Genomic DNA, 13,326 nt, shown 5'->3' on the forward strand with positions numbered 1-13,326 from the left:
AAGAAATTAATTTAATACATAATGTCAAATAAAATCCAACATACAAGGTGAGGCTATTAAATAATAATACCAATGCTGCTGCGAAAGAACTGCGAGCATGCACCAAATTCATACGACTGACAGCTATGTAGCATGCAGCTTTCTCTTTTGATTGTTGCCACTCCAGTTTCTGTAGACATATTAGTCTGGCCATGACATTCATTTGGATAACATCTGTTTTTTGTTTTGCGAAAAAAATAAGTATTTTATTAGAACAAAGAATTGTCGTGAAATTTCATATGAAACTTGGAAAAACTGCTAGTGAAACTTATCTTTTATTAAAAAAAGGTATACGGTAATGAATGTTTATCATGTGCATGAGTTTTTGAGTGGTTTCAGCATTTCCAAGATGGCCGAGAAGACGTTGAAGATGATGTTCACCCGGGTCGCCCTTCCACATCAAAAATGGATAAAAATATTGAAAAAATTGATAGTCTCCTATGATCTGACTGTCGGTTAACTATTCTTGACCTTATTCAAGGTCCTTTCTCAACTCTGTGAAAAAGTAAGAAAAAAATTATTGGAAGTTTGAAAGAACAAGTCATGGCTTCTTCATCAGGATAACGAACCAGCTTACACTGCATTGTCTGTCAAGACAAGTATAACATCCCAGTGTTAGATCATACGCCTTATTCACCTGACCTGGCATCATGTGATTTTATCTGTTCTCCATGGTCAAATCTGCATTAAAAGGAACAAGATTTCAGACCTCTGAAGCTGTGAAAGAAAAAGCGGCACACGTCATGAAATAGCTCATAGAAGAAGACTTCCAGCACTGTTTTGAACAATTGAAAATTCACATGGGGCATGTAGGGATAGTGGAGGGGTGTATATTGAAGTGGATAATAACTAAATATATATAAATTTAAAATAAAATACTTTACAGTATTAGTCTCTTTATTTAATAGCCACACCTCATAATATATGATTTTTCATGTTATTGTTAATACATGACTTCTGCCAAGTACCATATTACTTCATGAGCTTCTTTGTTCTGTCATCAAAAACATTCACAGCTGTTAGGATGAATTGTAACAACTCACCCTATATACTTTTTAAAAATAAAAAGCATCATTTTTTGATTTGGAAAACCTTCACAGAAACTTATTTTTTCCTTCTGATTCATTGTTAACCAACCCATGTATAATATGAGTTGATTTGAAAGTAGTAAATGCTGCTCACAAAAGAATCTTCATTACAAAAATAAAAAATTCTGTAAGCCTTTTAGGAGATTTTTGAACTTTTTTTTAAAGATGTTTTCTGAATTACAATAAACTTTCTCTATTTTCAAGGTGGACAGATAAATGTGTCATTGTAGCTCACCTTTCAAGGATGCCAAAAAAAAGTATTAATGTTGATATATTTACTGGTTTCACGAATTAAAATTTCATTATTTATATTCAAAACTGAAAAACATGCTTGGTTCAGAGCCTCTATTAATTTGTGTTGCAAGTTTATTTAATGGTTTTAATTGATAAACAATATTCAACATTAATATGAGCATTGAAAGACTAGGACAAATAGGACAGCATGGAATAATCTACTGGTTGTCTGTGAGTAACTTTCCCAATTTTATACCAAGTTTATTGAAAAATCACCATTTTTTTTCAAATCTTCTGCAATGAAATGGAAACTATTTTCATCAGTAAGTTTCTTTTATGAATTGTTTAGGGTAATTTTTTTAATTACTTCCAACTACCATGCAAGGGGATTTAGGATTCATAGATGTTCAAAGGGTCTAGAGTACCCTATAAATAACTGCTCAACAGTGAAACCCCCAAAAAAAATTTGCAAATATCCATATCTCTAAACAACCTATTTTTTTGTTTGAGACCACAAATTGAGTTGTACTGTAGACCAGTTTTTGTAGCCTGAAGTTTAAATGTCAAAATTTTTGTTTTTCTATATCCTTTAAAATAATATATCAAACCCTATCTTTTCACTTAAAATTTTTGAGTTGCTTCCCATGGGGACCCCTGGGTACTTGAGTGTAATGGTAATGTAGATAAATAAATAAAAAAATAAAAAAAATTAAAGTGTGTATACATATATATATATATATATATACACACTTTTATTTTTTTTATTTATGTATATATATAAATAAATATATATATATATACATAAATGTATGTAAATATATAAATGTATATATATATATATACATAAATAAAAAAAATAAAAGTATATATATATTTATATATATATTAGGAAATACAAACTACCAAAACACAGTAATTAGATCATTCATTATTCTTACCATATTAATTCCAGTAATTGGTTTTTGCAGGATCCCACATCTTCAGTTTGTATTGAATTCTATAATTACATTGAAACATATTTAATTAAACATTTTGAAAAGTAATTATTAATAAATTAATTATTTTCAAATTTTTTTAAAAGAAGACAATTTCAATAAATTGATAAATTATAAATATGTTTTAATGTAATTATAGAATTCAATACCAACTGAAGATGTGGGATTCCATGAAAATCGATTATTGGAATTAATTAATTACTGTGAAATTAACTAAAATTAATTTAATTACTGCATTTTGGTGGTTTGTATTTTGTATTATATTAAATCTTATTAACACAGTGTATATATGTATATATTATATATACAAGAAAATTCATTCACGAAAATATGTGAATGTATGTTAGAATAATATAATATTAACAAACAAGCCAGTATTGTACATTATGCTGTCAGTGTGTATTCTCATACTGTTCAATATTGGCTAGTTCATCATGTAATCGATGTATGATTTTATAAAATTTATATATTTTGTTGCAGAATTATTGAGTAAATGGCCATTATTTGGCTCAAGCTTTTTTGCTGTTAAACGTGGAGGTGATCAACAAATATTGGCATTAAATCGAAGTGGTGTACATTTCTTGCATCTTGTTACTCATGTAAGTATCTAAATTAAAAAATAGGTTTATGATTGCTTATTCCTTTTTGTACCTACTTCAAATCTGTTCAGAATATTTCAACCAGTGATCTTGAGTTTTAATTATTAAAATCACAATAATAAAACTGATTAATGATTACTTGAAATTCTTCTTACCAAGCAGTTTGTGCATCTAATAGCTGAAGGCAATAAAGAAACTGACTACCATAAATGATTTGGTTTTTGTTCTAGATGGTTGTATTACACTTGTATTAATTTACTATTTAAGTGCATTCTTATGTACTGCACTATTTAAATCTGTTTTATTCTTCATTGATGTTTGATAATTTGTGTACATATATCTTTATTTTTAAATTCAGGATAGAATTTCTACAGAAAAATATGCACAGATAATTCCTTATTTTTGGAAATGGTTTTTCAGATCTTTGAATCTGAAACTTACCTATCTTGATTAGAATTTACATGGATATACCTACACTTGTAGCAGTGTAACACAAATTTATAAATAAAGATTACATTTATAGTGATGAAAACAAAGTACTTGCAAAAGATTATGTAATAAATAATTACTAGAATTTCTTTTTGCAGAAATAAATTTGAAATTGTTGAAAGAAAGCCCTGGAGGAATATTCCACGTTATATTTTATAAATCTCTATCAAACATGATTTTATGAGTGAATTTATAATTAAATGAAATGAAATATTTTCTGTAAAAAGAAATCTGAGTATTTGTTGCCTTTGAATGATTGATATTCTGGAAGTCTCCAGAAAGTGTAGCTTTCTTAATTCTGAAGGAAGTTGCATTCCTTTTTCATACAATGAGTGTATCTGTATATTATTACTTCCATGGATTTCCAGGCCAATTTGCATTATTCATTAAATATTATGTAAACAACAGAACAGTAGATTTGGTCTAGATCAAATTATTTATTATTCATTTATCGGTTTATAGTAAGTTGTAGCTTGGTTTTACAGAAGATGATTACAGCCATAAATCAATTTGTAAAAATAAAATCACATTATAACTAAAGATATAAAATTGAATAATTCAATTCAGTACGCCAAATTTTGTAATTAAAATTTTTAAATAATGAATGCTTCACTTCAAATTAATAAAAATTCTTTTCCTGAAGTATAGTTGCCCCAGTAAATCTATGAGCTTGTGAGATCACAAACTGACATCTCATTATATTATTGTTTTCCTAAACATTATTTTTGCGTGTAATTATTATTTTTATTTCATTCTTCAATTTACAAACAATACAGGCGTCCAAACAATAAATTTATTTGTTGTGTGTTCAATTCTTTCCACTTGAGTTAATTACATGTATAAAAATGCTTAATGACTCAATCATGTAAACAATAACAATTCCTTAACCAAAAGTTCCTAATGCTGTAATTGGTATTATGTACAGGCTTATAAAAATTTACACATGCAGTTAGAAATGATGTCTTTCGTCATGATTATATTTAGATCCATCATTCGTAGTTCACATTGTGTATATAAAGAAATAAACTTTAGTCCAGTTTATATCGTGTTCAGTGAAGGTAGCGTTTTTGTGCATTCATTTTATTTTATAAATTACTCATTGTTTTTCACAAATTTTTTGTAATTTATTATCTTTTGTCTTATCTATGTTCACGTGTTATTAGTTCGGTTTGTTATGGCAGAATTTAAATCCGTAGTTAAGAAAAAACTTAGGAGTCAAGCATGTGAAATTATCAATAAAGTTTATGATTTTATGAAAAAAGATGCTCTAAAAGTAGGTAAATTAACTGACGACAAACATATAATTCAAAAATGGGAAGAAAGAACTGCTGCTGCTTGTGGGATATCAGGAACACAAGTTCAAAAACTCAGAAGAGAAACAAAAGACATGATTCTTCAGTTAACATCCCAATCGTAGTCTTTCAGCACGCTGAAAAAGTATAAAAGACATTCGAAATCTCTCAGTGAACTGGCAGTTTTGAATTAGGTAAAGTTAAAAGAACAGTTAATGAATTTCATTCAAAGAAGGATGAATTACCTATTTTAAAAAAAAAGTAGGGCAAGAACTTCAGTCATCTATTGATTTTAAAGGCAATGAATCAACTTTAGCTGTTATTTTGAAAGAGTTAGGTTTGAAGTGGCGTAAAACTGAAAATAACAGAAAATTTTTAATTGAGAAATCCAATATCAGGTGAAAGAGAATTGAATATTTGCAGACAATGGCTAAGTACAGATAAAGCAATGCTATAATTGTTTATTTGGATGAAACATACATTTTAAGTTCTCACTGTTTGACAAAGTCGTGGTCTGATGGTATTGTTGAGGGACTTCATGCGCCAATTAATAAAGGTGACTGTTTAATAGTAATTCATGCTGGAGGAGAAATTGGTTTTTTTTCTGAACACATTACTAACTTGGAAAGCCAGTTCAAAAAGTGGCAACCACCATGACAACATGAATACAGAAAATTTCATGAAATGGACATGTGAAAAAATTATTCCAAATCTTCCACCAATGTCAATAATAATTGTTGATAACACCTCTTATCAAAATACAGGTATTGATAATGCGCCAAATTCTAACTCCAGAAGAAAAGATATGACCGATTAGCTGGTGAAAACCCATATTCCGTATAGTTCAAAAATGCTGAAACCACAGTTATATGAATTAATAAAGTTACATAAAACTAAAGTACAAAAATATCACGTGGATGAGCTTTTGAAAAAACATGGGCATCTGTTCTTAGTCTCCCACTATACCATTCTGATTTGAATCTGATCAAGATGGTATGGTCAACCGTAAAAAGACATGTGACAAGTCATAACACAACATTTTCTTTCACAAATGTTGAAAAATTAACTATGGAGAAAATTAATTCCATGAATGAAAATGACTGGAAACCCTATTGTGAAAAAGTAAAAAATATTTTAAAAAGTTTGAAAAACTAGAACAACTAATAGATGAAATGACAGAACATTTTACTATAAGTTTCTTAACCTTTTTAAGACATACCATTAACATACTGCAACTACTACCAATGCAGAAAGCAAATGTACTCAAGTTTGAGGCTTTATAAAAATAAAACTGTCCATGGGATTTTGAAACAAATTACATCACCATTTAGATTATTTTATATTATATATGATGATATTAGATTTTTTTTTATTTCCTAAATCTTTAAAATATGTTATCATGGTGAGAATGAAAAAAGAGACCATTTATTGAGGTTTCTGTTGTATGTGTTGTGTTAGATCACTTGTTACTAAAAAACTAAAAATTAGAATTATTTGACTTGTTATTCGATTTGTAAAACTATATTTTCTTTGAATCTATGTGACATACAATTACAAGACAAAGCTCGTTTTCTTCATCTGACATTTTAGGTTAATCAATATGATACATGATGAAATGTATTGCTAAACATAAATCTTTTAGGGTTTTTTATTTTGTAAGAATTCGTTGTTTTATTGAGATGATTCAAAGAGGGTAAAATCACTCTTCATCAAATCAGTTCATTCCCTTTTCTTAGAGCCAGTTGGTCTTAAAGCATTTACTAATAATAAGCCCTGTTACATGTTTGTAGTTGCATAGATCCAGATAATATGGTTTTTAGAAAACCTTTGGAAAAAAATTTCCATTAATTTGAAAGTGATTGTTAAATATTTAGCATAACTAAGCTACTACATATATATAATAACTAAACTTTTTCTGTGATGCATAAAAAACATCTCATCATTACTGTTACCAAAAATTGATGTCATGTCATTAACACAAGAAAAATGATTTGTGTGACTAATTGTATCTTTACAGCACAGTGTAGTTACAAAATTTCATCACTCATTTTATTTTTACTGACAAATTATAGAAAGTAAACATTAAAATAAATCTTTATGTAGAATGAATTATAAAAATAATTGTGCTCTCTATTTAAAAGAATAAATTTATTTTTTCAGTGTACTGCTTAATATTAATTATTAACTGCTGGTTTTCTTTTTTAACGTTTTAGGAAACATTATCAAGTGTCCCATATTCTGAAGTAATATCAACTAGGAAAGTAAGAGCAGAATCAGGAACAATGTACCTGGAATTAAAATGTGGTAATTTATTCCAACAACGAGTTGCTAGGTTACAAACAGACCAAGCACATGAAATTGCTAGATTAATTCGTCAGTATATGAGTTTACACAGACGTAAGTAATATTTTCACATTCTTTCACCACATAATAGAAATATAATATGTTTTAATTATGTTAAAGAATTTCTTACCTGCCCATTAATAACAAGTTGTATCTAAAAAGGAAGGTTTTAATCTACTGTTTGTTGTAGCTTTAGGATAGATAATGGTAATTTTTTGGTCATCCCATTCTGAGTCAGTATGGGGTAGTACTAAATATTAATTACATCTGAAGAAAATTAAATGGACATTCAGAGAAAAAAATAAAGAATTAAATAATAGAATCAATAAGAATAAAAGTTTAATCAATGTAATTTAGAACAAGAAAGTTGACTGAATGGAAAATATGAAAGAAGAGTTATTGGTAAAAACAGTCTAGCAAAGTAAATAGAAAATGCAAACATTTTCAGAAGTACTAAAAATTGTTGATTATCTATAAAAAAAAAAAAAAAATAGGAGATATAAAAACTCTAAAATTTATCTGATAATAAAAGAGAATGGAGATAGACTTGGTCCTAGGGACTTGCCTAAATAAATCCCACCAAAGATAAAGATTCTCTGTTTAGGCAAGATTGAGTACAACTTTGGAAGTTGATGAGATCTTTTACCAATGTTATGTGTTTTTAACAAGAAGACTAATCATGTTGTGAACAACAACTTTACTATTGAAATGCAAGTTTCATTCCTCTTTATATTCATACTGCCTTGGTGGGAAAAATAAATAATAAATAAAAAATAGGTAAAAGGTTTCAACATATTAACAATATATGATAATCAGTTATTTTTTTAAGTTAAGTTTTTTAAGCATGGCACAGTTAGTATATAATATTATTTATAGATAAATAAAATGAAATTCAACCTTAAAAAAAATTAATTTGCATTCTCTTTTCTAGCACTTTCAGTCATTCGACCATCCTCAGGAAACATTATTCTTCAATTTGATATCATTAAAATTAAAGTATGTAGAAAGTAAATTTATAAAATGTTAGAATCACAACTGGTTGTCATAGTATAAATTTAGTCATGTCTGTTATGTAAGAAGGTCACAGATGTTGTGAATATTAGTGGTTGGAGGGAGACAGATTAGGTATCTTGATAATTATTAATTATTTGTTTGAATAAAATATTGTCCTTGAATCTGGTCTATTTATTGATTAATTTATTGTTATAACAGTATATATTGAATTTTTTGAGGTTATTGGTTTTATAAAAGTCATTAGAAATGTCTAATATTTTAATAAAATTATCAGGATTGTAGTTGTGTTTATTCTGTTATGTGTTTAGCATAATTTGTTTTTTTTTCCAAGTAGCCCTTCTTTATGTTATTAATGTGCTCTTTGGCTCTAATAAAAAAGAACAGTTGGTCATGCCTATATATTCTCAGTCTTCACATTTCAAACTATAAACTCCTTGTTTACCTAAGATATTTATATTTTTGGAGTTGGCTATTTTAATATGATGGTTATTGTTTATAAAATTTATTATTTTACTGTTAGTGGTGTATGTTGTCTTTAGATTATAGGCTTTATGTATTTACCAAATTATTTATAAAATGGGTTAAATTCTATTTTTATATAAGATCTTTCTCAGTCAGTTATTGTGATTTTAACATTTTATCAATTTACATTCTACATACTTTAATTTTAATGATCTCAAATTAAAAAGTAACTTTTCCTGAGGATGGTCAAATGACCAAAAGTGCTAGAAAAGAGAACACAAACAAATTGTTGTATTTCATTTTATTTATATATTAAAAAAAGTTTGTTTTTCTTTTTTTAAAAAATCTGATTATGTAAAATTTCCATTCATTGATTTGATTTTGATATCAGCTCACTTTTTATAGATCAATTAATAATTTCTATTTTACAGGTACTTTTTTGTGTACAGTCAACGGTTTATAGTAGGGTTAATGTTTTATTCATAGTGACAATCACTGATGGCCTAGCAGTTTTTTTAATGAAGATGTACAATTTTTATGATAATATTAATTTATTTCTGGTGTTTTAAATATTAATGAATTGCATTAAAGTATTATAGAAATATTTATTTAGTTAAGTTTTACTACCTTGAATGTAAAAAACCTTAAAATGAAAAATGTCTCTCATATAATAAAATATGCAAATCTTATGGCAGAGTGGTAGCATCTCTGCCTTTTATCCAAAACATTCAGAGTTCAAATTCAGTTTAATCAGGACATGTTTCAACAGTCACTTCTTCTCTCCCATCTCTTTATACCACTTAATATTCAGTGCATTAATATCCTTTACATTCTCTATCTCATTTAATATTTTAAGAAATCATTTATTCTGTTTTGAACGTGCTAAGTAAAGTATAAACTCGGATTATGTCTGCACTTTTTCAATCCTTTTTCCTCCACCTTGAATCCTAATTTAATAAACTTAAATCTACTGATTCAACATTTCAACACACTCTTCTAACTTCTTTCTCACAGCAAGCAAACAACACTATTCTTTGGCTTTCATCAGATACAGGATGAAACTATACAATACAATACTCTTAGCATACTTTTCACTTCTGCTTATTTGCAGTACTAATTATTAGCAATTAAACATGTTGCTCTGTCCTTTACATTACTTTATTACTGTAATCCTTCTACTATGCCCTACTGTTACCCTTGGACCCTGTTTCTCACAGTTTGACTCTCAATCAAAAGAGCAGGAAGACTAAGAGAAAGAAAATTGTGTCTATTGTAAAATTATTCTTATTTAAACTTTTATATTTTGGGAATCAGATAACATTGACATTTTAAACAAGGTAATCATGATGTTCTTCATAGTCTATGGGTAATAAATTTCCAACCATGACTTATTCAATTCCAGCATCCATCATACGTCATCAACTAAGCTTTAAGAGACATTAACCTATTGTTAAACCCTGAATTGGTTCAAAATTACAGTGTTTTTCATATAGTGGGGTGCAAGAATGGTAATTTAAATAAACATTAATGAAACAAACTTTTTTTTCATAATTATGGCCATAAAAAGGCTAAAACTACACTATCCAACAAATGTTTTACATAAAAATCATTTCTTAAGATAATATCCTGCAGATTGTACCATTCATGAAATCTTACATTTATGAACAAAAATTCAACATATGAGGAATCATTTCACGCTCTTCACAAATTCTAGCCTTCAGTTCATTAAAGTAAGAGACAAACAGAAAACAATCAACTCTTTAAAAAATTCCATAAAAAGAAATAACATGCCAAAAGAGTGGGTATTTCATTTGGCAATCATATAAATCATTTTCATGGCACTGCACACATTGTCACATTTTTACTATGTAAGCAGCCACTGGTGTAAAAGGCAAGACAATTTTGCTTAGCTCAGTGAAAAAAGGTAATTTTATTAACAAAACTCTTTAGAAGGTAGAACTTCATCAGAATTGAAAAGATTATTCCGAAAAAAACCACTTTTACTGCAAAATATGATGACATAGCCAACATTCGGTTGTAACAAAATGAGATCACCAGTTGAATAAATACATGTTATTCTGTTTTTACAGTCCTGCTAACTGAAACTACAGCTTTGCAATGAACACAAATTGTCTGTTCCTGTACACTTTTATAACATTGGCTTGAAATCTATTCAACAATTTGTAGGTATTTGATGCTGAATTTCAGAATAGTGCACCAACTTAGAGACATTCTGTAGTTTATTATTTCAATCTAAGAAACCTTTTAAACTTAGTTTAATGTGAATTATAATTGATAATTTAATTTTTATTTATCATAATTATTGTCTTTCATTAACATATTTTTATTTTATTTGTTTCAGAACAACTTCATTCTCCACATGGTTAAATTATAACTTAAAAATTAAAAACAATAATAGGTTAAAAAAAAATTATTTTTAGATTCATGCATATAATAATAACTATTATTTATTTAAAAAAACAACAGTATTTTAATTAAATATATCTAATAAATAGCTGTTATTATTGTAAATATATTACTGTCCTGTAATTAATTAAATATCAATTTATAAGAATTATCAAGAATGCTCAAGATTTATTTTGTTTGTTTAGCCATAGCTTAATATTATTATTATTATTTTTATTTTGTACAGATTATCTCTTTATACCATTAATTATTATTGTTTTGTGCTATGTACTTCATTATACAAATAATAAACATAAATTAAAATAAATATTAATTAGTTAAAATAATAATAATTATTATTATTTCAGTTATGATTGTAAGCTCTTAATGATTTATATTCAATAAATAATATCATTATTGTTAAATAGTTTTTATGACCTACTTTTTTCTAGTTTTATTTATTTATATACTCTTACTTTCCTAGCTACATAGTTATATAGCTATACAGAATACTATATAAGGTTAAGTATGCTAATCAGGTTAAATTTTGGGTGTCAGGAATTCAAGACTTCTTCTAACCTAAAATCACAACTTTAGAACTGAAAAACTCCAGAAGGATGTATGTATATGTCACGGTTCAAAAGTAAGGGCCAATCAGTAACAAAATCAGAAAAGTTGAAAAAACATAAAATTTAATAGTGGTTTCAAATATTTACATATTTACTTTATTTTTCTACACAATCACCTTTTCATTCCAAACACTTTTGATATCATGAAACAAGCTTCTTCAAATCCACTGTATAAAATTTCACCACCTGAAATTGTAGCCACTTTTGCACAAAAATGTTCAACTCTTCACTTTCATCAAATTGTTGAGAAACAAGCCTGTTTTTTTTTATACAGGAAGAGAACACTGGGCACAAGATAAAGACTGCAAAAGTCATGATCAAAAATCCCCCATCATAATTTTTGAATTATTTCTGTTGTGCATGCACCTGTGTGTGAACATGTATTATCATGAAGAAGAACAATTCCTGACCTCAGCATTCCACGTCATCTGTTTTGAATGGCACGACACAGTTTAGAAACCTCAATAGACAGGTGATGTGATGGGTATTCCAGGTTCAATGAAATCAATCAAAAGACTCTTTTGGTACCAAAATACAGTTGCCATGATTTTCCTTCAAGACTGGGTTTGTTTGAATTCTTTCGATTTAGGTGAACTTGAATGATGCAACTGCATGGATTTTTCTTCTCAGCGTTGATGTACTAAACCCACATTTCATCACCAGTGACGATACAAGAAAAAGATAATCTACCTCATGATTAAAGCAGATAAGAAAAGTATGTGAAGATCTCACTCTGCAATCTTTATAAGCAGCTGTCAACCATTTTCAGCATCCGTTGTGCACACAATTTACGATAGCCTAGAGTGTCAGTCATGATTTTCAACAATGTTTTCTTTGAAACTTCTGGAAATTCTAGAGAAAGATTGCTAATCATAAAGCGACCTTTTTCTCTCCCTTTTGCATTCACATGTTCAATGAGATTGTCAGTCCGGAGACTAGGCCTGTCACTTCTCTGTTCATAGTGAATTTTGAGCCTTCTTAAACTCGCTACACAATTGCCGCACTTTTCCTTCACTCATTGCAGTAGGCCCATATGTTTCACACAACTGTTTCAGCTGCATTATGTCCGCTTGTATTAAGAAATCTAATCACAGATCGATCTTAATAACTGGTGAGATTTGTTATTATTGCACTCATTTTAACATACTCTTGCAACTAGGCAACAACATTGAACTGATGGCAATGTAGTGGTTTCATGTCCAACAGACCACTAAAAGCTACTGTGAATATGTCAACCATTCAGTGTTATCAATCGCTACTTATAATTCTTTTACTTTTGAACCAAATCTCATACATACAAATGTTGGCCTGTTTTTTGCTTTATAATTCCAGACTGGATTGATCAATTCGGATGAAATTTGTTGCGATGATTTCTGTGTTTTAGGTAATTTCATTTAATTCTGGCCTCAATTGGTTGAGAGAGCAAAAGATTATTTCATTAAGATTATTATTTAAAATTATTTATCCAATATCTTAAAATTTTTTTCAAAGGTTAGGTAAATTTTTTTCTCATAATTTAATGCTCTAGATATCTATGACTCTTTTTAGCGTTTCGTTTATTCAAATTTCCAAAAAATGGATGGGGAAAAACCTTTCTTTTTTTATCATTTCTAGACTCAAGGTCACATTCTTGTACTAATTAAATAACACTGTTATATTATTATGTTACTTGGTTATGTATTTGGTTAATTCTGTTCATGGGTGGTGATAAAGGCAAACATTTTTATTAGTTATCA

The 13,326-nt window shown here is 28.1% G+C and overlaps 1 protein-coding gene across 7 annotated transcripts in view; it reads left to right on the top strand.

Moving 5' to 3' along the window:
• The window catches only part of Myo10A (unconventional myosin 10A), a 765,283-nt gene extending 753,944 nt beyond the window's left edge, over positions 1-11,339 (top strand). For 3 of the 7 annotated variants that reach the window (XM_075375934.1, XM_075375937.1, XM_075375935.1), the window contains 3 exons: positions 2,837-2,955; positions 6,950-7,133; positions 10,918-11,339. In XM_075375934.1, the coding sequence (XP_075232049.1) occupies positions 2,837-2,955; positions 6,950-7,133; positions 10,918-10,943 (329 nt within the window). In that variant the 3' untranslated portion in view covers positions 10,944-11,339. Of the gene's footprint in view, positions 1-2,836; positions 2,956-6,949; positions 7,142-10,917 lie in introns of those variants that run through there. The other 4 variants (XM_075375939.1, XM_075375938.1, XM_075375936.1 and 1 more) reach the window with 3 other exon arrangements.
• The last annotated feature ends 1,987 nt before the right edge of the window (positions 11,340-13,326 follow it).

The sequence above is a fragment of the Lycorma delicatula genome, chromosome 9 (genome assembly GCF_047948215.1).
Source record: "Lycorma delicatula isolate Av1 chromosome 9, ASM4794821v1, whole genome shotgun sequence".
Lineage (NCBI taxonomy): Eukaryota > Metazoa > Arthropoda > Insecta > Hemiptera > Fulgoridae > Lycorma > Lycorma delicatula.